Source organism: Onychostoma macrolepis, chromosome 03 (assembly GCF_012432095.1).
Source record: "Onychostoma macrolepis isolate SWU-2019 chromosome 03, ASM1243209v1, whole genome shotgun sequence".
Lineage (NCBI taxonomy): Eukaryota > Metazoa > Chordata > Actinopteri > Cypriniformes > Cyprinidae > Onychostoma > Onychostoma macrolepis.
In genome coordinates, this window is record NC_081157.1 from 8,294,505 (window position 1) to 8,320,750 (window position 26,246).

Genomic DNA, 26,246 nt, shown 5'->3' on the forward strand with positions numbered 1-26,246 from the left:
TGTAAACTATATTCATGTAGCTTTATTGCTATGGTAAAAAGGCTTAACATTGCCAAAGCATTGGTAACATTAAATTACAATCTGTGAAATGTCAGGCAACCGGTGATTTGCTATCAGCTCTATTTATGTACACAAAAGTTTGATATTATAACAGGAAAAGGCAAAAAAGTAAATGTATTATGTCACTGTCGTAACCTTGGTTCCTTGAGATACGAAACGAGTACTGCGTCTTGTTAAAGACGCTATGGGACGCTATTTTTCCTTCTGACTGAAGCCTTATTCAATCACGCAGTGAAACTGCACGGCCATTGGTTTGTGCAGTGTGTTAAAAATGAACCAATGTCTCAGCAGCAGAGCTGCACAAGCCTATGGCAATGGAGCCCGCCAGAATGGGCAGAGCCATCTAGCTATATAAGTGGCCGTTTCGCCATTGGAACTCAGGTTTCTTCGACTGAAGCGATGACTGAGTCATGCAGCTATCCAGCACAGCAAGTACGTAGTACTCGTTCCATATCTCAGGGAACTGAGGTTACGACAGTAACCGAGTACGTTCCCTGTTGATACTCCACTCGTACTGCATCTTGTTAAAGACACTATGGGAACACAGTACAATCACGCCGTGCTGGTAGAGGAACGACTCAATTTTATACCTCCTAAAGCATGCAATGCTCAAGGGAAGCATAACAATGATTCCAAGACTAAAGCGGGCTAAGCTCAAAGAGGTCACACCCGGCCTGGATAATCTTTCCACAACTTCTTGCATTTCGACACCCTGGGCCGAAACATATAAGTAACCAATCAGAGAGCTTGAGCGTCGTGCGGTCACAGGTTCTCCGTCAGAAAGGTTCCCATGCATAAAATGTGCCATTAAGCAGAGAGAACCCTGGCATGTAAGGCCGGTATGTCCAGATTATAAAACCTAGCAAATGTGGACGGCGAGGCCCAGCTGGCTTCGTAAAAGTGCAGGGGGCCAGAGACAGTCCAAAGGGAAGGAAGCCACTCCCTCGAAGGCGAATCTCAAGAATCGTATGTGATGGGGGGCTATCTGGACGTGAAAGTACGCGTCTTTCAGGTCCAGAGAAAAGAACCAGTCCCCTGGCCGAATCTGCAAGAGGATCTGTTTCAATATGATCAGCTTGAACGACCTCTTCATGAGGGCATAATTTAGGCATCTGAGATCGAGGATGGGCCGGAGGCCGCCGTCCTTTTTGGGGATGAGGAAGTAACAGCTGTAGAAGCCTGACTCGCTCTGAGCTGGATGAACTCTTTCTATTGTTCCTTTTTCCAGCAGAATCATCACCTCTGAGCATAGAACGTGGGCGTTCTCGCTCTGCACTGAAGTGGAGACCACGCCGCTGAAGCGCGGGGGTCTTTGAACGAATTGGAGTGAATAACCTCGTTTTATTATCCCCATAAACCACTTTGACACTCCGGGGATGGCCTGCCAGGCCTTGGCCCGCGTGGCGAGGGGTTGGATAAACTCAAGTGGCCGGCTGCACGGGGGTGGGGCACTCGTGAGACATGGAAGAGGAAGTTTGCTCTCTTTTTGACATGTTTGTGTTTTATTTTTCCCACTATAACAGCGGGCGTCTTCTCGTACCCCTTTTCTTCAGCGCCGTCGACCATGGTGAGGGCGGACGAAGCAGAAGTACGGAGGCGAGCGGAGTAGGGGGAGCGCCATGATCCCGTGAGCTCGTCGTGATGGCTCCCCGGCAGGAACCACTCATCCAGAAGGTTGTGAGATGGCTCCTCTGGTGGAGACCATTCTAGACCCAGCTTTTCCACTGCATTCGAGAGGACACAGAGAAATTCGGCATCCAACCCGGCCTTGGCGACGCTGGGAGCGGACGAAGCCAGGAGGGCGGGGTCAGCTACCGAGCCCGACAGTTCCTCTGCGTCCGAAGCTGCTAATGACATGCTGTCATCATTCAGCTCTTCGTCACTCCCCCCAAACGAGACCAGATCGCTCACGCTGGCAGAGGGACGCTGGTCAGGCTCGGAAGATAGGATGGGAGAAACCTCTCTGTGTGGTGTTGCGAGTTCTGAGCCAACGTGAGCTCGCTCTCAGCCGTGCACTGAGATCCTCTGAAAAGAAAGCTATCCGCAAGCGCAGAGAGGCGAGACTGATGTTCTCGCAGTGAGAACAATCAGAGCCAGCGAGCGGGGCATCTGCATGGGATTTCCCCAAACAGGAAATGCACTCACTATGGCCGTCATCGGCGTGCAGGGAACTGCAGTAACGGCGCAGCATTTGCAACAACACCATTTACTTCTTTTATAAATGCATGAGCTTCGCCAGATGGCTGCAGGGGAGCGGGACCGGAACTGCTGCAGTGCTGATGGCGCTGAGAAGGCAGCGGATTCAGCCGAGCAGAGGTCACTGGTTCCTGCTGCGAGGCGTTTCAACGGCGAGCAGGCTTCCTGGATCAGTGAGAGACAAAGTCGTCGTCGTCATCGTCGCTGAAGGAGAAGACTCTGAGTTTCTATGGCGAAACGGCCACTTATATAGCCAGATGGCTCTGCCCATTCTGGCAGGCTCCGTCGCCATAGGCTCGTGCAGCTCCGCTGCTGAGCCATTGGTTCTTTTTTAACACACTGCACAAACCAATGGCCGTGCAGTTTCACTGCGTGATTGAATAAGGCTTCAGTCAGAAGGAAAAAAGGCTTTTCCCATAGTGTCTTTAACAAGACGCAGTACGAGTGGAGTATTGGCAGGGAACAATGATTTTTGTTGTCCAAACGTTATCCAGCATTGACACATTTCTCATCTCTCATCTTGTGTTCAGATGCCTGTGATCTCACACTGGATCCAAACACAGCAAACACTTGCATCATTCTGTCTGAGGACAACAAATGGGCAAAATATGTGAAAGAGCCACAGCCGTATCCTGATCATCCAGAGAGATTTGTTGGTGGTGAACGGGTTATGTGTGGAGAGAGTCTGACTGGACGCTGTTACTGGGAGGTTGAATCGAGCGGCTGGTGTCATGCAGCAGTGGCATATAAAGGAGTCAAGAGAAAAGGAGGGAGTGACTGCAGGTTTGGGTACAATGACAAATCTTGGTGTCTGGATTGCTCTGATAATAGATTCACTGTCTGGCACAATAATAAACGAACTGACTTATCTGCCCCTTCAGCTCTTTATAATAGAGTAGGAGTGTATCTGGACTGGTCTGCCGGCACTCTGTCCTTCTACAGTATTTCTGATACACACACACTCACACACTTACACACATTCAACACCACATTCACTGAACCCCTCTATGCTGGATTCAGAGTTTATGATTCTGAACTGACTCTGTGTCAGATTCAACAACAAAGAAACCATTTCTAACTAACTTATGCACACTTTATTGGTAAATCACATGTAAATTTAAAGCATTAGATGTGAGCCTCTGTCACGATCTTTTAAAAACCTTTTCTGATAATTCTGTTTCTGTTTCTAAAGCTCTGCTCTCACACGTGTCACACTCTTCTCCTTGAGGGCCACTGTCCTTCAGAGTGTAGCTTCAGTCAGCTCCAACACACCTGCCTGGTAACACTTTGAAAACCTTGATTAGCTGGTTCAGGTGTGTCTAGGGTTGGAGCTAAACTCTGTAGGACAGAGGCCCTCTAGGAACCGAGTTTCAGATTTCATCCTCTTCTCTCTAAACACATGTTGCTGGTGAACTAGAAGAAGAATAGCACAAACTCCATAGTGACCTACACAGTCAAGAATAAAACATTTTGTCAAATTATAGCAGATATCATCATAGATATCGGTATGGTTTATTAGTTTGTATTAAACAAACTATACATGTTTTGGCTAGTACATACAGTATGTATTTATATCTGAAACATAAATGTAACAATGTACTTGAAATACTGAACAGTTGTGTTATATGACAAGTGCTGAATGAGAAAACAGACATCATAATCATTCAGTGAAAGTCAAAAAGTATCAATCTGTCCATCTACTGTATGATTAGTTTAGACAGTTAAAGATAATGACTGCACACTATGAATCATTAGGTAAGCATTAGTAAATAGTCAATTCATCCTTTATAAAACATTGTTACAACATTAATAGGCATTAGTAAGCAGTTTATAAATACAGGTATAAATGCGTTGTTCTTGAGCATATCTATAATGTTTAATAATTGCATTTTCATACTTTATTAATACTCAATTTATAATTTCTAAATTATTACGTTATTTACAAACCAGTTATTTAGGAGTTGCCAGTGGTTCATAAGATAATTTAGAAAGTGTAAGTAAATGATTAATAAACTATTTAAATGAACTATTCAAATCCTTGTTTGGTATGTATGAGTTTGAAAAATAATGCTTTAAACGTTTCTCCAATCAATTATTTGTCAAATGTATCATATTCTGGTTATAGAAATCACATCCAAAAGTATACTTTGCAAGAGCGTGTAAAGTTCGGACATGTGACTGACCAGATAACATACATGAGTTATGACGGGGAGGAGAAACGAGCTAAGGTCATATCTAATTGGTTAAGACACCCATTGGGACGTGTCCAAAAGCCGAGTTTAAAAACTCAGGACACCATCAAATCGCTCTCTTCTTCTTTTTGCCTTTTGCTACAGCGTTTTGACGCTGCTTTTTAGCACTCTTTGAGCGTGCTCTGGCCTACAGGCCAGCTGCTACTTAACACCATGATGAAAAGAAAAACCACCTAGTCTCGTTACATCATTTTATTCTTTTACTTTAGTTTCTTTTCTTCCTGTTGAGTTTCGTGTTCAAAAGTTACGTTTGCCGCAAAGTCCAGCTTCGACGGCACCCGCTTCAAACTTCAACTAGCAGCAACGGACTCTGAAACCATCTTCAGCCAGCGCCCAACCATTGGCTTCCCAAGACTTCACTACGAATGACCACTGAACTGTCAGCCAATCAGCAACCTCGGGAAACTCCCTTTCTGCAAAGAAGAGGACAAAAGGGAATCCCTTAACACAAAGGCAACTCAAGTAAATCAACTCCAGATTTTTGCTGAGCTGGTGCATTTAATATAAATTTTAGCCTCATTGAGAAACTCAATTCGAGGATTAAATAAGTGATTGATGGTTGTTCAAGTCTATGCAATTGCACATATTGCTGTAAACTTGGGATTTCACATTTTCATTCTCTTAAACTCATCCTTTCATGATTTTCTCTATTTCTGCAACGTGTGAATGCGCGTGTTCATGTGTTAGATTAGTTTATGTCTTAGGTTTATATAAATAAAGTCGGTAACACTTTAGAATAGGGAACACTTATTAACTATTAACTCCGACTTTTCCCTCAATAAATTAATAGTTAGTAAGGTAGTTGTTAAGTGTAGGTATTGGGTAGGATTAGGGATGTAGAATAAGGTCATGTAGAATAAGGCATTAATATGTGCTTAATTACTACTAATAAATGGCTAATATTCTATTAATATCGCTGCCGAATCAGTGATCAGCTGTAAAACAGTGATTCTGATCAAATTCCCTATAAAATCATAAATGATTCCCTTTGAGCTAAATTTACCTTATTTCCCTTACATTACATACTACCTTACACTTCCAAACAGAAAAGTTAAACAAACACAACACAGAGGGATACAGAACACAGAAATATTTTTTTCAAGATGCAAAAAATGAAGCTGTATAACTCTACACTTGATTTAAAAAATCTAAATAAATATCTGCAATTTCATAGAAAAAGTAAAATAAAATTAAAAATTCAAGCATACAGTTGTACAGTTTAATTTTTTGCATCTTGAAACAAATATTTCTGAGTTCTGTATCTCTCTGTGTTGTGTTTGTTTATTTTTTTCAGTTAGGAAGATAACTGAGCCTTTAAATATCCTTTGTAATAGATATGCTTATAAATCAAGAACAAGGCATTTATAGCTGTATTTATAAACTGCTTACTAATGACTATTAATGTTGGGACAATGCTTTATAAAGGATGAACTGACTATTTACTAATGCATACCTAATGATTCATAGCATGCGGTTATTATAAAGTGTTACCAAGTGCTGTATAACTCTGTTTGAAATTGCAACAATTAAAATAAACTACAACTTAAGATTTAAAAAGACGTTTAATTCATTTCAGTAGTATACTCACTGAGAGCCATTGATGGCGGCATTCCTTCATCAGTCACTCTCCACCAGATAAACACGTGTCTCATCTGTCCTTGTAACATCCAGACAAGAGTCAGTCACCCCTGTGATTTATCTGCTCAATACTGCATTTACATGTTGAGGTAGTTGCTGATGCGTTAACTCACTTTTTGTCAGGTGTGACAACCACATTCTGTAACCGAACTCACACCTGTAAATTTTCAGGACTCACAACCGCATTCTTGGAACACACGCGCTGTGTGAACGGAACAGGACTGGACAAGTAGTTGTCTGTCACGTCACCCCATGTACGTACGTACGTACTACGTACTGAGTTTCGCGCCATCAGTCTGCGCTGAGTGGTTTGTAAACAATGGCAGAGAGGGGCGTTGTGTTGTCAGAGGCTGAGACTGAGATTCTCTATGGGGTTCAGGTCTGGTGAGTTTGCTGGCCAGTCAAGCACACAAACACCATGGTCATTTAACCAACTTTTGGTGCTTTTGGCAGTGTGGGCAGGTGCCAAATCCTGCTGGAAAATGAAATCAGCATCTTCAAAAATCTGGTCAGCAGAAGCAAGCAGTGCAGTGATGTTGGTTTTCAAAAAACACAATGGACCAACACCAGCAGATGACATTGCACCCCAAATCATCACAGACTGTGGAAACTTAACACTGGACTTCAAGCAACTTAGGCTATGAGCTTCTCTACCCTTCCTCCAGACTCTAGGACCTTGGTTTCCAAATGAAATACAAAACTTGCTCTCATCTGAAAAGAGGACTTTGGACCACTGGGCAACAGTCCAGTTCTTCTTCTCCTTAGCTCAGGTAAGACGCCTCTGACTTTGTCTGTGGTTCAGGAAACTGTAGCCAAATTCCTTGACACGTCTGTGTGTGGTGGCTTTTGATGCCTTGACCCCAGCCTCAGTCCATTCCTTGTGAAGTTCACCCAAATTCTTGAATCGATTTTTCCACATGAGGGAATTTCCTCAGACGATGATTATAGCGCTGATTTCTATTTAGTCACAGGCATATGACGTGACGTCTGAATTATTCAATGTAGGCTTCGTCTAGAAACTTAAAATGCTGTTTAAATGAGTGAAAACTTCAGGCTACTCTGAGACCAGATTGATTGGGAGACCTAAATTCGCTTAGTCAACTTCATGCACTTAGATGTGTGTCATTCAGACTTAGACTGTGTTCTATTCTTATATCTTTTTACGATATTTTTGAATGTCATTCAAGCTTAGACTGTGCTTAGTATCAGCTCAGTTGGTCAATCTAATAATTAATCGATTCTGATTGGCTGGTGTTCGTTCAAACTATATAATTCCAGTCAGTTTAATCACCTCTAAATTAATGCGCTGCCTTCACTGAAGCACAAACAGGCGCACAGAAACGGAATGATTTATTGTGTACTACTACTAACAGTACTAATATTTCTTTGGATTTTGTAGAATTTTTTTATTATGTCCCATGCACTCACATGCTTGTATTTGTTTTTCTCTGCAAATAAGTTACTTGAGCAGCTGATATCAGAGGCGAACTAAAAAGGTGAAAATTGTATAATGTAAAAGATGTTTATTATTATATTATATGTGACCCTGGACCACAAAACCAGTCTTAAGTCACTGGGGTATATTTGTAGCAATAGCCAAAAATACACTGTATGGGTCAAAATTATAGATTTTCCTTTCATGCCAAAAATCATTAGTATATTAAGTAAAGATCATATTCCATGAAGATATTTTGTAAATTTACAACTGTAAATATATCAAAACGTTGTTTTTTGATTAGTAATATGCATTGCTAAGAATTCATTTGGACAACTTTAAAGGTGATTTTCTCAATATTTAGATTTTCTTGCATCCTCAGATTCCAGATTTTCAAATAGTTGTATCTCGGCCAAATATTGTCCGATCCTAACAAACCATACATCAATAGAAAGCTTATTTATTCAGCTTTCAGATGCTGTATAAATCTCAATTTCGAAAAATTGACACTTAAGACTGGTTTTGTGGTCCAGGGTCACATATTATATTGTATTTGTTGTGGTGTTTCTGTGAACAACTCTAAAAGGTCATGCATCAAGGCTAGAAATGAGGCACATTTCCTGAAAAAAAATTTCACATCCCACCCATCTAGAAAACACAGATCATCATGAACGATGTACAAGAGAGTGTCCTTCACGTCATAAAGCCAGTAGAAGTGAGGAGAGCGCTTTCACGAGTCAAAACTACAAGTATGTGTTTTAATTTGTACATACATTTATTATTTACATATATTATTTAATTCAACTTTAATATTAGAAAAGTAACTGTCCTTCCTTTCATGCATATAACGAGAACAAAACAGACCCAATTCAACAAATTTAGTGAGATCGAGGTGGTTACACTTGAACCAGTACCAACAGAATTCCATCAAAATGCCATTTGTCTTCAACAAAATAAATGTTAAGTATAACTTTAAGTAATATGTCTTAATAGGTAAATTGGTAATTATAATGATTCAAGCTGAATTTACTGCATGCTGGTTTTGTCATTCCCTCTTTTCCAGAAATCCTCAGACCAGACTCCGATAAGAACACGTCAGAAATCCTCCAAGAATAAAACACATGTAAGTCCGGTATGTGAACTTATTTGTAATTTGTTCACCCTTTCTTTGCTAATATTCTTTCAAAGTATTATGGTACTTTTTAAGTAATAAAAACAAATAAAATGTTGTTTATCTTAGTTTTTTATGGCTAACTATTGTAATTTTATCTTTCAGGTATCCTACCAGTGCAGAATATGTGCAGGTTTTCTTCTTGGGAAATATTACTTTCCTTATGAATCTAGAAGGAAATGGCTATGTAAGCTGCTTTACAGACTTTACCTTATGTGAAAAGTGTAAGATAACTCAGAAGTTTGTCATTTCTGTTTATATACATTTTTGTTTATATACAATTGGATGTTTTACTTTTAATCTGATCTGGTTTTACCCTCTATGTTTGCAGTTATGTCACCAGTTCCTCAAACACATATTCAGCGCAAGGAGAATAATGTTGTCTGAAGAAACTCCAGGATCCTATCCCAGATCTATGTTAGGGGTAAGTGTATACATTAACACATAGCTTCTCTAACCTGTCCTGAAGCCCCACTCTTTCATTCCAAGACCAATAATTAATAATAACTACATTATAGGGCTGTAACAATATCAAAATCTCACGATACGATAATATATAGATATGAAGTCCCTGGTAAGATATTTATTTCGATAATAAAAATAAAAGGACAAATGAAGACTTGGAAATTTTTTACATTTTATAGTTAAATTCTTCTATCCAATGCACTTTGAAAGGTCAAAATTACGAGCTCCAACACATGTTTTTAACTAAGAAAAGAAAAAAACTCAGAAAAAAATTAAACCATATTGTGCTTTTGGTTTTAGTTTGTTTGACAGAGACTGTGCCAAAACATAATGGCCCAAAATACAACTTTAAATAACTTTTATCTTAGAATAAGAAGTTTAAATATATTTTAAAAAATCTACACTTTTTGCCCAGAAGACCTATCATTTCATATTGTCATGTGACCACAATTGTTACGGGGCTGACAAGACGTGAGACGTACGGATCCATATGCAGACTTTATTAGGCAGAGACGTGGTCGTACAGGCAGGGTCAAACAATGGCAAACAGGTATAATATGGACGAGACAAAGAGTAGCCAAAGACAAGCGTGGGTCGACGATCGGCAAACAGTATCCAAAGGGGCGAGACAGAAGAGGTAATCCAATACGTTAGCGATAGTCCAGGCAGGGGAAAACAATCCGAACAAAGGCAGGGCTAGGCAAGGCAAGGCAAGGCAAGGCAAGGCAAGGCAAGGCAAGGCAAGGCAAGACTAGGAAAACTAACGGAGCTCTGTAGGGCAGCGATAATGCATGCAATACTCGGCAACGAGGGAGAGAATGTCCAGGGTTGAAATAGTGTATGTGATCAGTGATGCTGTGTGATCAGGTGTGCATGTGATTAGTGCAATGAATGATTGGTGACAGCTGTGTGCGTGTGATTGGTGAGATGGCTGATGGGAAATGCAGTCCATGTGATGTGTGGTGTGAAAGTCCATGTGGTGAGCGGGTGACCTCTAGTGGTGAGTGACCGGGAGTGCAGACCAGATTCGTGACAACAATAATATCGAGTTTTGCTTATCGATATTGATAATTTCATTACATGTCCTACTATATCAGCATCCACAAAAGGGATGATAAAGTTCAGTTTATTCTGGTTACACATAACACGCTAACAAATTTCTGTTATTCAAATCTGTTAAAGGATTGTAATGCTGCATTAATTTGGCCAACCGAAACCGGGAACATTTCCCATAACACCCGATGTACTTGTTATATTCACTGTAAAAAATGCTCTTCTTACTTAGATTTTTAGTCTTGTTTCCAGCCAAAATATCTAAAAATTCTTAAATCAGGAAGGATTTTCTAGACAAGTAAAAATTATTGTCTCGTTTTCAGAAAAAAACATGTCAAAATTAAGTGAGTTTTTGCTTGAAACAAGCAAAATAATCTGCCAGTGGGTTAAGAAAAATAATCTTGTTTTCTGTTTGATATAAGATTATTTTTCTTACCCCATTGGCAGATTATTTTGATCATCAAAAAATTAAGCTCAAATCATATATATATACCCAGACAGCAACATAGTTTTGGCCCAGATCCATCCCACATCTGGCCCGTGTGAAATCTGGGTATATATTTTTTTGTGCATTTGACTTTCAACAATTTTTTTTTATTTGGCTGCAGTAGGAATTTGTTGATATTGAAGATATGAATGCCTTAGATATTCAGTGTAATTTATATTCAGTGATGTGACTAGATACCTTTATTATCAAAGCTATATGATGTCTGTGTGGTGAGCTTTTAAATTCAGTGTCTTATGCATTTCCATGCATTCAAGTTGAACCAAATGGAATATAATTAAAACAGGAAATGGAATTTTAGGCCCTTGACACATACTCTGTTGTTGAAAAATTGTACATTTAAAATAAAAAGTGTTGTACTATTTATTTATTTATTTTTAGAAAAAGTGAAATTGTCTAATCTATATGATAATGGTATGAAAGTACAGTAAATGTTTATACTGTTTTTGGAAATGTGAAATTACTCAATATGCATCCTGCTGTATTGATGACATCCCAGGTAGCAAAAATTGTGCGGGCCGAGAGCGGCCCGATTAAGGCTAAAACACTCGGCCGATCCTCGGCATGAATCTAGGTCCGATTGCTCTGCGGCGCCGGTTTTAACGCTGCCCGATTATGCGGAACTCCGAGTGAGAGGACGTAAAGCCCCCACCAATTCAGTTCCTTGTTTGGGCTTATTTAAACTATTTATTTCCATTTGTGTCAGGTTAATACTTAAATTGCTGAGCAGCCGTTCTTTATGCAAGATAAACGGAAAATAAACAGCACAAGACAGTTTTCATGTTTAATGCATTTTTTTATTGGAGCACACTTCACTCTCCCAATCTGGTAACTTAACTCATTTTTCAAATGCGGCTCAACAGGGCTCCTGATTTAGACAAAAAAAAAAAAAAAACACTTTAACACACACACCATTTTTAATAACATATTGAAATATCACAGCATTAATGTAAAATCAACAAGGAGTTCAAATACTATTTTATAATATCAATATTTTTTAACTTTGAAACATTTAATTCTGGCACACTGCATTTCTGAGTTTTGTCTAACGTTATGTGGTCTGCCTGTTCGCCCTCTGGCTCCGGCCACCATCCCTATCAGAGGCCTATCAGGTTTTACGGAAGCGGCCCGCTCCTAATTGCTAGCTGGGATGTTGTGATACAATATTTAATACTCATTCTGTAAAAACAAAAAATATGCACAGAAATGTGAGAATATAATATTTCAATGTTAAGTAATAAATGTGATGGAACAGCATTGTAGTCTTTTTGATGTTTTGATATGAAAAGGATTTTTTTTTTTTTTACAGTGTGGGCTGAAGCATTAGGACATCTGGGGATTTCTGGCATACTTTTTACAATATACTTAGTCAAATGACAAATAGTAAATAATTTAGAAGAATTTTTACATATTTCTTTTAGAGGGACAGTTTAATATCGCTAATGTTAAATATAATATCAGTCCATCTGACACAATGCTCTGCTTAAAAGACTTGGAATGTAGTGTAGAATGTGGACAATTTTTTATAGTGCCTTTCTATTGGTCATTTAGGAATCATTCTATATGCTGATTTTCTGCTCAAGAAAAATTTCTGATTATTATCAATGTTGAAAACAGGTGTGCTGCTTCATATTTTTATGGAAAATGTGATACATTACTATTTAGTCAGGGTAATATATGTATATATATATATATATATATTAAAAATAATATATATATATATATATATATATATATATATAAATTAATACTTTTATTCAACAAGGTTGCATTAAATTAATTTAAGTGACAGTAAAGTTATTTACACTTATTACAAATTAATTTTTTCAAATAAACGCTGTTCTTTAACTTTGTATTCATCAAATACTCATGAAAAATTTGAAGTATCACACACAGTAAAACCCCTAGTGTTAAATCAACACTCCCAGTGTATATATAATCCACACTCAGTATTAAAAACGTAACACTAAAGCAGTGTTAAAGTTAATGAGATAATTAGTTTAGTAATTGAGTGATGATTGAGCATTAATGAAGAACACCTGCTGTTAACAAACTGAATCGCTGAAAGAAAGAGAAAGAACAGAAAAAAGACGAGACTAGCAGAAATACAAGAACTACAGCTGACTTCAGCCACAGCCTTAGATGAAATCAACACAAGATAAAAGAAGACATTAAATCTCTCAAGATCACGGCAGAGGATGATTAAACAACTCCACAAACGGCATTAACAGCTTCACTCAACAGGGTCCCCTGGGTGGTGTGGCTGGCAGAGGGAATCACCGTGATACTGATTGGTTAGCAATCTGTTCTTGATTATAGGTGTGTTCGACTTGAAGTGGCACTGCACAGAATGATCAGTGTATGACATCAAAGTACCGCAAGAGCGTTATGAAAGCATAAGGATCCGTCTGCTCTCTTATCGCTCTTGCGGTACTTTGATGTCATACACTGATCATTCTGCACAGCGCCACTTCAAGTCAAACACACCTTATGTCTCTGGGAAACCACTCAGTGGTGAAAGGGCTGTTGGAGTTACTGGGTAAAGCCTTGTGTGTCATTCTTGGGTTACACATAGATGCGCTGAAGATTTCTTTGGAGGGTTTGAGTTTTGTGTGGCGCAAAGTCTGTGAAGAGTTCGACAGGATCAACGAAGGCTTCAACAGAGTTTTGCAAGGCGCTGGATAGCAAGAACTCTTGATGGTTGAGCGAGCGAGTTAGCACAATCAAATAAACAACGATTTGCTCGGGTCATCAGGTTTTAACCACATTGGTTCAGTCTGTGGCAGGGTAGTTGGATTCTCCCTGTATTCACGTTAGAATATTGTTAGCCTATCAGCAGGCATGGGTGGGTTTATAAAGGGCTGATTGGTGTCAGTCGGATGTGTCACTCTCAGGTGCCCCCGCCCCTTTCTGGTACTGGCGTTCGACACTGTGTGCTCGTTAGCAGTGTGGCTAATTTAGTCACGGCTCACTTTTGCTTGATTTTGTGCATCTATTGGAAGGGTAAGCATTACAGTAGCGTGATTTAGTGTTTTGTTATATATCAGTTTGTAATATTAATGTTATCATTCCTGTACCAGTTATAGCCGTACGAGATGTCAACTGGTTAATGTTTGTGATGTGTTTGGTCGGATTGCCTATTCAGGTATGTGTAAAATTGTTGTGTATATAACTGGAGACTTTAGCCATGTGGGAGCTTAGTTATGTTTGTATTTTTGTTGCAGCATCCCGTTGTTTCTGTACTGCCGTACGCCTGTGCCAGTTTTGTTGGGTGTGGCAGATAGCAGTATTGTCCAGTTTGTCCCGTTACATCAACTTTTCGGGTTTAGACTGATCGGCGCTCATTCTGTAATTTGACGTGACTGACTGCTGCAGTGTCCGGTATGTATAAATGAAACATGTTTGAGGGTGTCAGGTTTCATATAGTTGAATTACCCTTATTTAATGAAATTTTTATTTTAGTAATGTGCTGGAGGGTTCCTGCTAGTGATGGGAAGTTCGGATCATTTTACTGACTCGGACCTTTGAGTCTCGTTCAAAAAAATTAACAAATCTTTTTTCGAGTCATTTAATTCATTTTAGCAAAATATTATTAAAATGTTACGTGCTACTTCCCTAACACATCTACTACTTATGCAAACACTGATCACACTACAAACAATACAAAACTAATGCTATAAGAAACAAAAAAGATTAATTCATTGTTTACCTGGGTCTTCTATTATTAGCTCACCTCACCTCTTATCTGACAAGTCTTTGGGTTTGAGACGTTCGTTTATCACGTGACAGCCTCATAAGCTAAACCTATGCAGTGAGAGCCGGAAAGAGAATTGATTAGATATCCCGAGTCTTCAGGTTTGAGTCGTTCGTTCATCACGTGACAGCCCCATAAGCTATACCTATGCAGTCAGAGCCAGAAAGAGAATTGATTAGTTCGTCTCCCGAGTCTTTTGAGTCGTTCGTTCTTTTGTCACGTGACATGACAGCATTGGACAGATAAATTAGTTAATTTACAAGCTTCCTTACAAACGGGTGCATAGTTATTATTATTATTATTATTATTATTGTTATTTACTCTTACAGTTATGTGATGCATTTCTGGTCTCAAATTGTAGCTTTTTAATTACAGTTTATAAATGTGAATTTCTATCATGATTCTTTTCCATAACACTGAATGTGGTAACAAAGGTAATAAACTAAAGAGTTGGTGGTTATTATTATTATTATTATTATTATTATTATTATTATTATTAAGTATTTTTCCCTCAGACTGAATAGGTTTAGCTTATGAGGCTGTCACGTGATGAACGAACGACTCAAATCCGAAGACTCAGGATACGAACTAATCAATTCTCTTTCCGGCTCTGACTGCATAGGTTTAGCTTATGGGGCTGTCACGTGATGAACGAACGACTCAAATCCGAAGACTCGAAACAGGTGAACTAATCCAGTGCAGAACAGGATGTTGCGCATGCGCGACTGAACGAATCACTCTCAGAGACGACTCGTTCTTCCCGAGTCACATTAAAGATTTGTTCAAAAAGAACGAATCGTTCAAGAACAACCCATCACTAGTTCCTGCTGCAATGCGTGTGTTTTAGTCTGAACATCAGTACCCAGAAATACGCTGCTGTCTTGTTCCTTGTTAATTTGTTTATATATTTTTCTGTATTACTTAATTTGCTTTCATGTATTAGTTTTTTTTTTGTGTTTTTCTTTGTTGGATGGTTCAACTTGGCTTTGTTTTAACATCTGTTATATAAGGCCTCATCGGCCTCTATATATTATATATGCTGAATGTTTGGTGGCCTTATTTATTTAGATTTATTATTTGGTTTGTTTATTTTCTTTTGAACGGTGTCTCATTTTTGTATGGTTTAAAAGTTGATTTGGTTTATTTACAGGTGCTGTGTGTCCAACAAAAAGCAGGGAGGCAGATTTTCCACACTGTGCGGTGGTGGTGCTGTCTTATCACAGTGTGCAGTGTTGTGCCGTGTCGATCACCAACAGTAATTTCACTGGGTAGTGTGCGAGTGTGTGCACTGATAGTGTGTGATAATTGAAATTTACGCTCCCTTAGGAGTTTGATACCAGCTGGCCACAGCCCTGTTTATCATTTTGTGTGGTGTTGTGTATTTTGGAGGTTAGCAGCAAGTAGTACCATTATTTTTAAGTTTGTTGCTTATGTGATTTTTTTTTTTTAACAAAATAATTTATTAATTGAATTAATAAAACAAAATATATTTCTGTACCCACGTCTCTTGCTCATTTATTCAGTAGAATTGAACCGGTTTCCTTGAGTAGCACCTGAGGGTGTATAGTATTTCCTTGGGTGCAAGTCCCAGGGTGGCGTAGTCATCTCTCCAGTATTATTGTTTCTGTTGTGCAATGCCACTCTGCTACAAGTCTATCCCACAAGATTCTGCCCCAATCACATGTTGCCAAGCCCCTGTTACTCCTCCTCTTGGGCTTTGTGAGATTTTGTTAATAACTTCAATAAACACACCTGATCCAGCTAATCAAGTTCTTCAGGCTCAACTGAAAACTACATGGTTTGTTTGTTGGAGCAGGGTTGGAACTAAACCGAGCAACTGAGAAGGAGGGAAAGAAATGTCCTGGAGTCGATTCCAATTCCAGAAACGGATACTTAAGGTTAAGAATCGGACACTTGTTGTAAAATTAAAATTTCGATTCCGCCTATCGATTTCTGTGTGCGTTTTTTTTCTTCTTCATCTGTGAGGACCCGACCTAGCGATCTGCCAGAACCTTGCTCACTAATCTAAGCGCTCCAAAGTTTCGCTACATTTGCGATCAGAAGCCAAAAAAGCTAAGTATAATATCTGTGATAGCTAAACGTGTTGCGAGAGAGGGGTCACCAACAACATGACAGAGCACATTAATTTAATAGATTGTTAAAGATTGCAAACACGATTCAAACACCGAAGTGATTCTATTCCTAAATTACAATGATTCGTCTGTTTCATTCCTCAACCTTTGACATGTGCGATCACAACGTTGCGATCACTTGGTTCGTGGTCACAATGTTTGGATCAGTATATCCACCGGAAAAGGAAGTCTGACTTAAAATGAAACGTCTGAGCGCTGACGCTCAGCAGATCTACACCCGTGGCACTCTCTGACCTCAGAACATCAGGATCTATACAACATGTCCCATGACTCTTGACCATCTGCGTCCTGCCCTTTTGAAACCCAACTCACCCTCTTTTCTCTTACAACAAAAGACCCAGAACCTTGCATGACGATTTTTAAAAGACAATCATTTAGAACCATTTAAAGTATTGGAGCAATATACTCCCCAAATAATATGCTCTATGATTGAGAAGTTATTGTAACCAATGAAGTCTAATTAATGTGTATCTTCTATTAGCAGAGAAAGCTATTAACATGTGTGTGAACTATGTGAAGTTTGGTCTTGAAAGGAAGTTTATTTTAAATGCAGAATGTTGAAATGAATCAAAAGTGCATATTATATACAGTGTTCATAAGGTGAAATTTTTAACAGAACTTGCAGAGATATTCCCCACTGGAAGATTACATCTTAGTTTAATTTGTGTCCAAAGAGGAACAGTATGGGGCGGGGCTCAGCCTTGCAGGGACAATTTGATTGGATCAATCGCCGTGGGACGGACCAAAATCAGGCCGCTTAAAACTGAACACAAAGTTTGGCTGCTGGCTTGCTCTCTCGATCTTTGGCTCTTTCGCCTTTGTTGACCGCGCCACACGCTGTACCATCCCGTGAGCGAGACATCCAGATCACAAACACTCCGTAACTCTCACAAAATCTTCAAAGCCTAAAGCCGTGCAAACAGACTCTCTGAATAACTTCAAGCGCATCATCCTCCACAGTTAAGGCAACGCACTTCCGAAGCTAATCCGTAACCAAGCAACGCCCATTCAGCACGAGGGTTTTTTTCCCACAAGACATCATCCGAACGACAGATCAGCAGCCAATCAGGAACACCGTGTTTCCCTGAGACAAGCCAGGAAAGGAAACCCTGCACAGCTGTCAAATCAATCACAGGTAGCAAGCAAAATCTCCATATCTTGCTGGGAACTGGTCGAATTAATCTTTAAGAGTAAAGATAATAAAGTGCTCTGCTTGTGATTTTCCTCAGGTTAAATTTAGGTATCTAGTCGCAGATATTAGAATTGTGGGAAGTTTCTTAAAATCGCAATAACTCATTTTCTGAATGTGTGTGGGTGTGTGTGTTTTAGTTTAGTTTACTGTACCTTAGAATAGTGAATAAACATCTGTGCCATTGATAAAGAATCCTTGTCTTGTGTCATGTGTTTTGAAGTCAAACTTTTCCCAGATCACGCTACAGCTCAGCTTAAGAAGCAATCAGAAAAAATTAAGTTATTGTGACCTTTGGCCAAGGGCATAATCTAAATATCAAAATTGTTAAGATATACTGATTTTAACGTTCGCTGGACGAACCGTTGATAATGTAGAAATTATACATTTTGAATTAAGATCAATTTAATCAGATCAATATCGAATCTTTAGAATCGATTCCCCATAAGCTGAAATAAGAGCTTAAGTCCTTACATCACCTTTTGAAAGTAATTTGACACTTCAAATGAAGATTAATCGATTAAATTGTTACGCTAGTAAGTGGCAAAAAGGGGCTGTTGAAATGTATTTGTCTTTGAATCATACAAGAGATTCACCCAGTAATGAAACAAGTACATCTTGAGTGAGTCATTGAATCATTCATTCAGAAATTACATGTGATTTTGTTTAGTTGTCTAACATTTTTCTTCAGAATCATGAGAGAACCACAACTTCCATTGGGGGAAAAAAAGAAACTCATGCAGCTCTATTTTGCACACAAACAGCTCTTAAAGAGTCCAGTTTTTATATAGCCTGTTGTATTTTTGTTCATGGTATTCAACTGCAACTAAATGATTTGCAAAAAAGAGACACAGGATCAATTTTTTATATAATTTTTTAATCCCATTGGAATCCAAACTGGGACTCGAAAAGAATCAGAATCGATAAGGAGAATCAGAATTGATAAAACTCAAACGATACCCAACCCTATTGCGATCTCCTAATGAGATTAAACAGGCGTTCGTAGAGCGTGATCAAGACAATGAGGCGTTGTTGATTGTCGTCGATCAGCTTTACGACCTCCTGGTGGCTTAATGGGGGGAATCTCCCTGATTCTGTTGGAATGTGTTGTATTAAGCAGATTTTGGTGGATTTGATTGAGCAAAATGCCTTAAGGTCTCTGCACACTGAGTTCAAAATTTTCGTCTGCATTTTTTCGTATTCATTAACCTAAAAATTTGTCCGATGCGTATTAATTAATCCGTTGCAAAAAATTTGCAAAACAGTAGCCTACTAAATGGAGTCTTCAAGCATTTAAGATGATGTTGTTGTCCTCTCGCTTCTTAAAAAAGAAAAAGAAAGGAAATATTGGGTCCATCCAATCCTGAGATAGAGAGGACGGAGAGTTCCCCCGTCTTATTGAGGAGCAGCGGGATTATCACGGGCGATTCAAAGTTTACTTCAGGATGTCAGTGGCTCAGTTTGATGCTTTGCTAGAGATACTAGAGCCACATATTAAAAAGAAGACCACCAATTTCTGTGAACTCAGTGCACAAGGATCTGCGAGATGAAGTGGATGAACTTGACCATCGCCACAGGAATACCTGTCATTGTCACATTTAAAAGACTGTGAGCTTGAAAAAATCTCAGATTCACATTGTCATGCAGCATGACTCACACACGCAAACACACACACACACACACACACACACTGATCTTACTGTCTTTATCACACATTTATTCTGACATGTTATTTCACTGTCAGAAATTCATCTGTAGTACTAATGTATTGAACAGGAAAATAAGAGACTCTATAACATCTCACTGTTACTGATTTATCATGCAGCTCAAAGCATTATGGGTAGAATCTCTCGTCAGTCTATTCCTATTCATCAACACAATTTCACTGATGATCCATAATCAACAAGAAACCCAGGATAGAGCGTCTGAGTGAATGTGGTCTGTTCTGTGTGGATGAGGCTCATTGTGTCAGAGACGCTGTAGAAGGACAGAGTTCCTGCGCTGTGATCCACATACACTCCTATTCTACGACAGCTGATAGGCTGTACAGGAAGTTTAGTGACTATGTTATTGTGTATGAATGAGTATCTGGAGGGAGAGCAGGACAAACTCCAGGACTGATCATTATATCCAAACACACTCTCATTACCCCATCCCTTTGTGCTGAGACTCTTATGTGACACTGATATTAACACACTCCCACTCCACTCAATCTCCCAGTAACTGCGTCCACACACACTCTCTCTACACAACACCTGAAACACATCAAATCTGTCTGGATGATCAGGATACGGTTGATCTGTGTAAGTGTAAGTAATCACTCTGTTGCTGTCAGACAGACAGAGGTATTCATTCACTGTGTTCAGATCCAGAGTGAGCTGATGGGAGTCTGATGGAGATAAAACACATCAGAATCAGGAATTATGAATCTGTTTGATCTTTTCATGTAGCTGAACTCTTAATGTTCAATGTATCATTTGTGTCACAGGGCAGCTGACCAGATATCCTGTGCAAATTATCATTTACATGATCAATAATAAAACTCTTTTATCATACTTTAACTTTTATAGGAAGAACACAAGTGAGTTTTTCTGCTTGTTTTCTTAGTGACTTACATTGTTGGAAGTCATTTCTGGTCCTGGGAACAATGTTGGTGAATGTGACTGTGGAAACATGAAACAGTGTGATTCTCATGTCAAAAGAAAATGATCCTGCATCCATTCCCAAGACATTTGTAATAGGATGTTCTACATGATATGAGATGGACTCATATCTTAGAATAGACAAATCTCCAGGACTTTACCTTTGTCTGAGATCTCCTTGAGCTCCTCTTTGCAGAAATTCTCCAGTTTGTCTCTCAGCTGATGGACAGATTCTCTCATGGCATCAAAAAAGAAGAGAGAACTGAAGGGATTGTCGTTTACATCTGTAGATTCAGGAGGTGCTGGGAGAGACTGGAAACTCTGAGCAAAACAGTAAGTTTAAACAGAAAACACGAGGACTAACAAGAACAGAGAAGTAAATTGTTTAAATAAATGAATGAATTAAAAAACAATATAATTTCTATTCGGGTGGAAACGGATTGGTGTAGAAGACAAAGGTCAGCTGCACCCTCTTCTGGACACACTTAATATGCATTTTGCAATCACACAGGATGTTGCGCCTTCCCAGAGAGCTTACATATAGTGATCATGCACCATTCACACAAACATTACCTCACCCAATGTACCACATTTACAATATTAACCAAGGAGCAAATGGTTGGCTGGATCAAAGACAATAAATGGTGCTGGAAATGTGCATGCTCCCACATGGCCAATGACTGTGACCTAAAAAGGCCATGCCACCCAATTGCAAAGCCAAACACCTCCCTGTACTCCACAACATCAACCAAAGTAAAGATGGGGTCACCACTGAAAGCCGTTTTCGTAGCGCTGAGCAATGTAGCCAATCACAGACACATCTGTTGATTTCTTGGCCATTGTGCTCACAATTTTTTTTTCCTGCACGCTTGTGAATCGTCTCTCTGTAACACGATGTTAATAAGAGATTCATTCATAATAAAGGAACTTTCTGAGATCGCGATGAACTGAAGTAAGTGGTACCTTTTTAGTGATTTTAAAGGAATGGCTATTTGCACATTCTAATCCGTTCAGAATTTGAATAAAAGTTTAGTTTTTTGTGCTGCTAATGGCCATATATACCCTGTACAAGCAGCAAAGTTTCAGGAGTGACAGCCTAAATCCCTCATAAATGCGGGATTCATTTTCAAATGGGAGAAAAATATCATTTCTCAAAATAGAAGTTCAAGCAATGCAGACTAACAGTCCTTACCGACGCTCCATGACAACGGCCAAGTTTACCTAACAACAGGTCCACCTTCACTACAGTTGATACCTAGAGGTATTAGGCAGCTAAATATATCTTCCAGAAGAAAGAGCTTCACAGAGCTGATATCCATGTCTAAGTGACATCTCTTGTCAACTACACTGCAGTCAGCAGCTCATTCTCCTCTCTTATGAACTGTTTCTCTGCGAGTGTCCTGTCACAGGAGGATCTCACTTAAGTCCACTATGATCCTGTTCTTCTAGATCTGTGTTACCTGCAGGAACTGGATGTGATCCTGTGTGTGTGAAAGCTGCTCCAGCTCAGTGTCTCTCCTCCTCAGATCATCGACCTCCTGCTCCAGTCGCTCCAGTCGTCCTTCAGCTCGACTCACTGCTTGCTTTTCCTGATCTCTGATCATCTGTGTCACCTCAGAGCGGCTTCTCTCAATGAAACGGATGAGCTCAGTAAAGATCCTCTCACTGTCCTCTACTGCTGTCTGTGCAGAGCGCTGTTAGGACACACAGTGATTCAGGCTTCAGTGGGACTGAAAGAGGAGAGTCCTGACTGAGACTGAGACAAACTTCTCCAGACTCACCTTATGAGACTCCACCGCCTCTCTGAGCTGCTGAAGATCTTTCTCTCTCTGTTGGACTCTCTGCTGGAACCTTCTCCGCATCTCCTTCAACTGCATCTGGAGGACAAATGAATAACAGCTTTGTACAAAACTTTTGTGATATTTTATAAATGATTAAAAAACCTAATGTGAATTGACGGCGTTTCTATTAACCGATGTTATGCGGCTAAAATAATAAACGTATATACTGTATGTACAGTGAGGTAAAACGTTTGCCCACTGACAAAGTAATTATCAGTCTATAATTTTAATGGTAGGTTTTACATTGAGAGACAGAATAACAATGCATTTCAAAGAGTTATAAATTGATTTGCATTTTAATGAGTGAAATAAGTATTTGATCCCCTATCAATCAGCAAAATTTCTGGCTCCCAGGTGTCTTTTATACAGGTAAGGAGCTGAGATTAGGAGCACTCTCTTAAAGGGAGTGTATAAAAGACAACCTGTCCACAGAAGCAACCACGTATGAGATGTTTCTTGGAGGTTATAGTACATTAAAGAATGATCATGTGACTTTTACATATGCCAGGTGACCTGTAACTGTGAAAAAACCTGTTCACATTGCAGTTTTGCAAAATATTCCTTTTTCAAATTGCCTGAAAAACCACCTCATGTGAGTGTAAAAATGTTTTTGCGATATATGGGAGTTTTTGCGAAATTGATTTCAATTTCAATTTGCCCAATTTGAATGGTAATGGAAATGCGTCTAAAGGCACATAAAACTGTTGACACTAAATCATCATGTGAACAGTTGAGATGAACCTCTCTGTGAAGTAGTGAGCCATCATGAATAAGCAGACATCAGCATTATTTACTCGGACTTCATTCATGTCATGTCAACGTTTTCTCTTGCAGATCACAAAAAAGATATTCTGAATAATATCTCTGGGTCTGTCCCAATACAAACACTTGGACAGTTTAGAGCATGTGCACGTGACAGAATACAATTAAAGTGTATCATTCATAGGGACTACTAAACAGAAATGTAAAAGTTTATTTTAAAGTGTGAGGTAATAAATGTAAAGTTTTCTCAACACTATGTTGAAAGTGTGTCCCATTGCATAATCAAATAATATAACACTTATACAGGAAATATCATGCAAGTAGACAAGTGGTCAAGTGCAAAGCCCAAATCAAATATTGAGACACAACAATAACATTTCACTCTAGATCAAACACAATGAAGATTTCTTGATCACTACCTTTGTGTCCTTTTTGGAGTTTGAAACTTTTATAACCTTCTGAAGTCAGAAGTCTGGGATGAGTAAATCATGACAATGTTTTTTTTTTTTTTGGTCAACTATTCCTCTAAGTTCATACCTGTTTTTCTGTCCTCTGTGCTGCAGCTGACACAGTGTTGTGGTTTTTATGCTCATATTTTGCGCACAGCACACAAATGCATCGTTGGTCAGTGATACAGTACATTTCCAGCTGTTTCTCATGTTCATGGCAGATCATCTCCTGCAGTCCTCCAGTGGCTTCACTCAAATTGTGCCTCTTTCCTTTAAAGAAACTCTCATGTTGTTCAAGGTGAGATTGACAGTAAGTGTTCAGACACACCAGACAGGACTTGACGGCTTTGAATTTTCTTTCAGTACAGATGTCACACTCCACATCTCCAGCTCCAGGGTAACAGTCAGCAGGAAGTTTAATCTCCTTCAGTTTCTCCACCAGTTCAGCCAGCATGGTGTTTTTAGCTAAAGCAGGTCTTGGACTGAAGGTCTGTCTGCACTGAGGGCAGCTGTAGACTCTCTTCTGATCCTCCTGATCCCAGTGAGCTGTAATACAGCTCTTACAGTAACTGTGTCCACAGGAAGTGGTCACTGGATCCTCCGGAAGATCCAGACACACTGGACAGATGAATTCATCCTGAGAAAATCTGGCTTCTGCCATTTTACTGAATGAATACAGATAGACAAACACACAACAGCTCAACAACACTTCAGTTACTCTTTACCTGAACACAAGTTTCTTGTTTCCTGCTTCTTTGTTTGAGTGACGTGTGTAAAACAGGTTTGTCTGCCAGTCTGAAGGCCACAGATAATAAAATGTCTACTATATGTCAGTCTCGCACAAACACTCAGGAAAATAATACATACATTATATATATATATATATACACACACACACACACACACACACATAGATATATATATAAAAACATTACATTACAACATTCCTGTAATATATATATATATATATATATATATATATATATATATATATATATATAACCTACCGGTCAAAAGTTTTTGAACAGTAAGATTTAATGTTTTTAAGAAGTCTCTTCTGTTCATCAAGCCTGCATTTATTTGATCCAAAATACAGCAAAAGCAGTAATATTGTGAAATATTTTTACTATGTAAAACAACTGCTTTCTATTTGAATATATTTTAAAATGTAATGTATTCCTGTGATCAAAGCTAAATTTTCAGCATCATTACTCCAGTCTTCAGTCACACATGACATTTTTTATTATTATTATCAATATTTAAAACAGTTGAGTAATTTTTTTTTTTTTTTCAGGATTCTTTGATGAATAGAAAGATCAGCATTTATCTCAAATAAAAAGCTTTTGTAATATTACACACTATACCATTCAAAAGCTCGGTCAGTATATATATATATATATATATATATATATATATATATATGTGTGTGTGTGTACGTGTGTGTGTGTATATTTTCTTCTAAAATTAGCATCTTTCTCAGGCTCCTATGTTTATGTTCAGCAAAAATAACCTATTCATTACCATTAAAGTGAAATTACTGAACCTAGACATAGGAGCTTGATAAAAATGCTCATTTTAGAAGAAAATTTCAAATGGCACTTAGAGCATTCTGCATCTGAACTCTTCACATTTATAATGTTACAAAAGATTTTATTTCAGATAAATGCTGTTCTTCTGAACTTTCTATTCATCAAAGAAACCTGAAAATGTTCTACTCAGTTCTATCATCTTTGAGCAGCAAATCAGAATATCAGAATGATTACTGGAGTAATGATGCTAAAAATTCAGCTTTGAAATCACAATAAATTACATTTTAAAATATACTCAAATAGAAAACAGTTATTTTAAATAATAAAAATATTTCAAAATTTTACTGTTTGCTTTGGATCAAATAAATGCAGGCTTGGTGAACAGAAGAGACTTCTTTAAAATAATTAACAATCTTACTGTTTAAAAACATTTGACTGGTAGTGTATAGGCAACTTGAATTTTTCTCTTATCTCTAGCTTTTAATTGGCTTAGAAATAAGATACACTGCTGGGGCCTGTACCATGATGGTAGATTAACAAATTCAGAGTTACAAGATTAGTTTCGAGTTGACAAAACCAAACCACTCCAATCCAGCTTTATTGATGCTGATCATCAACTTTCTTTGATCCTGAGTTTGTGGAGCACGTGCACATGAATGTGTGACATCACTGGCGAACAGCCAATCACGAGCCTTGGTTAAAGGTTAAGAGATTGAAGAATATGATTAATTTAAATGCATTTACACACTAAAAAAACACTGGGTTTTGTTTTTAACCCAACTGCTGGGTAAATACAGGACAGAACACATTTGGGGTTAAACTAATTAATTTAACCCCAAATTATTAACCCAAGTTATTAATTTTAACCCAGCAAACAGGTTGTTTTTCTACCCCAAAATTGGTTAATGTTTTACAAAAATAATGAGTTAATTTGATTTCATAAATTGGTTACATTTTCAAAGGTAATTTTATTTTTTTTATTCCTTTTAAAATAATCTTTTAAAATGATCTATACCACATGATAAACAAACAGTGTATTACATTGTATTTACATTGTCAGTCATTTACATTGTATTAGCTTTATTTTTTTCATTAATATTTTTCAGCACATTACACTTTGTAATTACACTTTATCTCAACCAAATATTCAAG

General features: G+C 38.5%; 2 protein-coding genes and 1 long non-coding RNA gene across 11 annotated transcripts in view; 2 read left to right on the plus strand and 1 right to left on the minus strand.

Moving 5' to 3' along the window:
- LOC131537542 (NLR family CARD domain-containing protein 3-like) overlaps window positions 1-4,218 on the plus strand; it is a 30,259-nt gene extending 26,041 nt beyond the window's left edge. For both annotated transcript variants that reach the window (XM_058771063.1, XM_058771064.1), the window contains exon 7: window positions 2,787-4,218. In XM_058771063.1, the coding sequence (XP_058627046.1) occupies window positions 2,787-3,334 (548 nt within the window). In that variant the 3' untranslated portion in view covers window positions 3,335-4,218. The remainder of the gene's footprint in view (window positions 1-2,786) is intronic.
- A 689-nt stretch (window positions 4,219-4,907) lies between these two features.
- LOC131537615 (uncharacterized) lies at window positions 4,908-18,109 on the plus strand. 8 transcript variants are annotated; one of them, XR_009270336.1, is made up of 6 exons: window positions 8,157-8,540; window positions 8,645-8,704; window positions 8,858-8,939; window positions 9,084-9,176; window positions 14,000-14,156; window positions 15,680-15,817. It is a non-coding gene; the product is annotated as an uncharacterized LOC131537615 (long non-coding RNA). The 8 variants fall into 8 exon arrangements; XR_009270335.1 differs by adding an exon at window positions 4,908-6,916 and having other exon boundaries at window positions 8,234-8,939; XR_009270334.1 differs by adding an exon at window positions 7,224-7,642 and having other exon boundaries at window positions 8,234-8,939.
- A 1,623-nt stretch (window positions 18,110-19,732) lies between these two features.
- On the minus strand, window positions 19,733-24,307 carry LOC131537550 (tripartite motif-containing protein 16-like). The gene is made up of 6 exons (XM_058771084.1): window positions 23,654-24,307; window positions 22,295-22,390; window positions 21,974-22,207; window positions 20,675-20,834; window positions 20,487-20,534; window positions 19,733-20,260 (listed from the first exon to the last, which is right to left on the minus strand). The coding sequence occupies exons 1-6, from the start codon at window positions 24,224-24,226 to the stop codon at window positions 19,743-19,745; spliced, it is 1,629 nt and encodes a 542-aa protein (XP_058627067.1). The 5' UTR covers window positions 24,227-24,307; the 3' UTR covers window positions 19,733-19,742.
- Between the last annotated feature and the right edge of the window lie 1,939 nt (window positions 24,308-26,246).

Excerpts from the sequence above, each read along its gene's own strand:
- LOC131537550 (XM_058771084.1), bottom strand. The coding sequence starts at position 24,226 with ATGGCAGAAGCCAGATTTTCTCAGGATGAATTCATCTGTCCAGTGTGT. Across the intron at positions 22,208-22,294 it reads AGGCGGTGGAGTCTCATAAG|CGCTCTGCACAGACAGCAGT; the intron begins GTGAGTCTGGAG and ends GTGTCCTAACAG. Across the intron at positions 20,835-21,973 it reads ATCACATCCAGTTCCTGCAG|AGTTTCCAGTCTCTCCCAGC; the intron begins GTAACACAGATC and ends TGTTTTGCTCAG.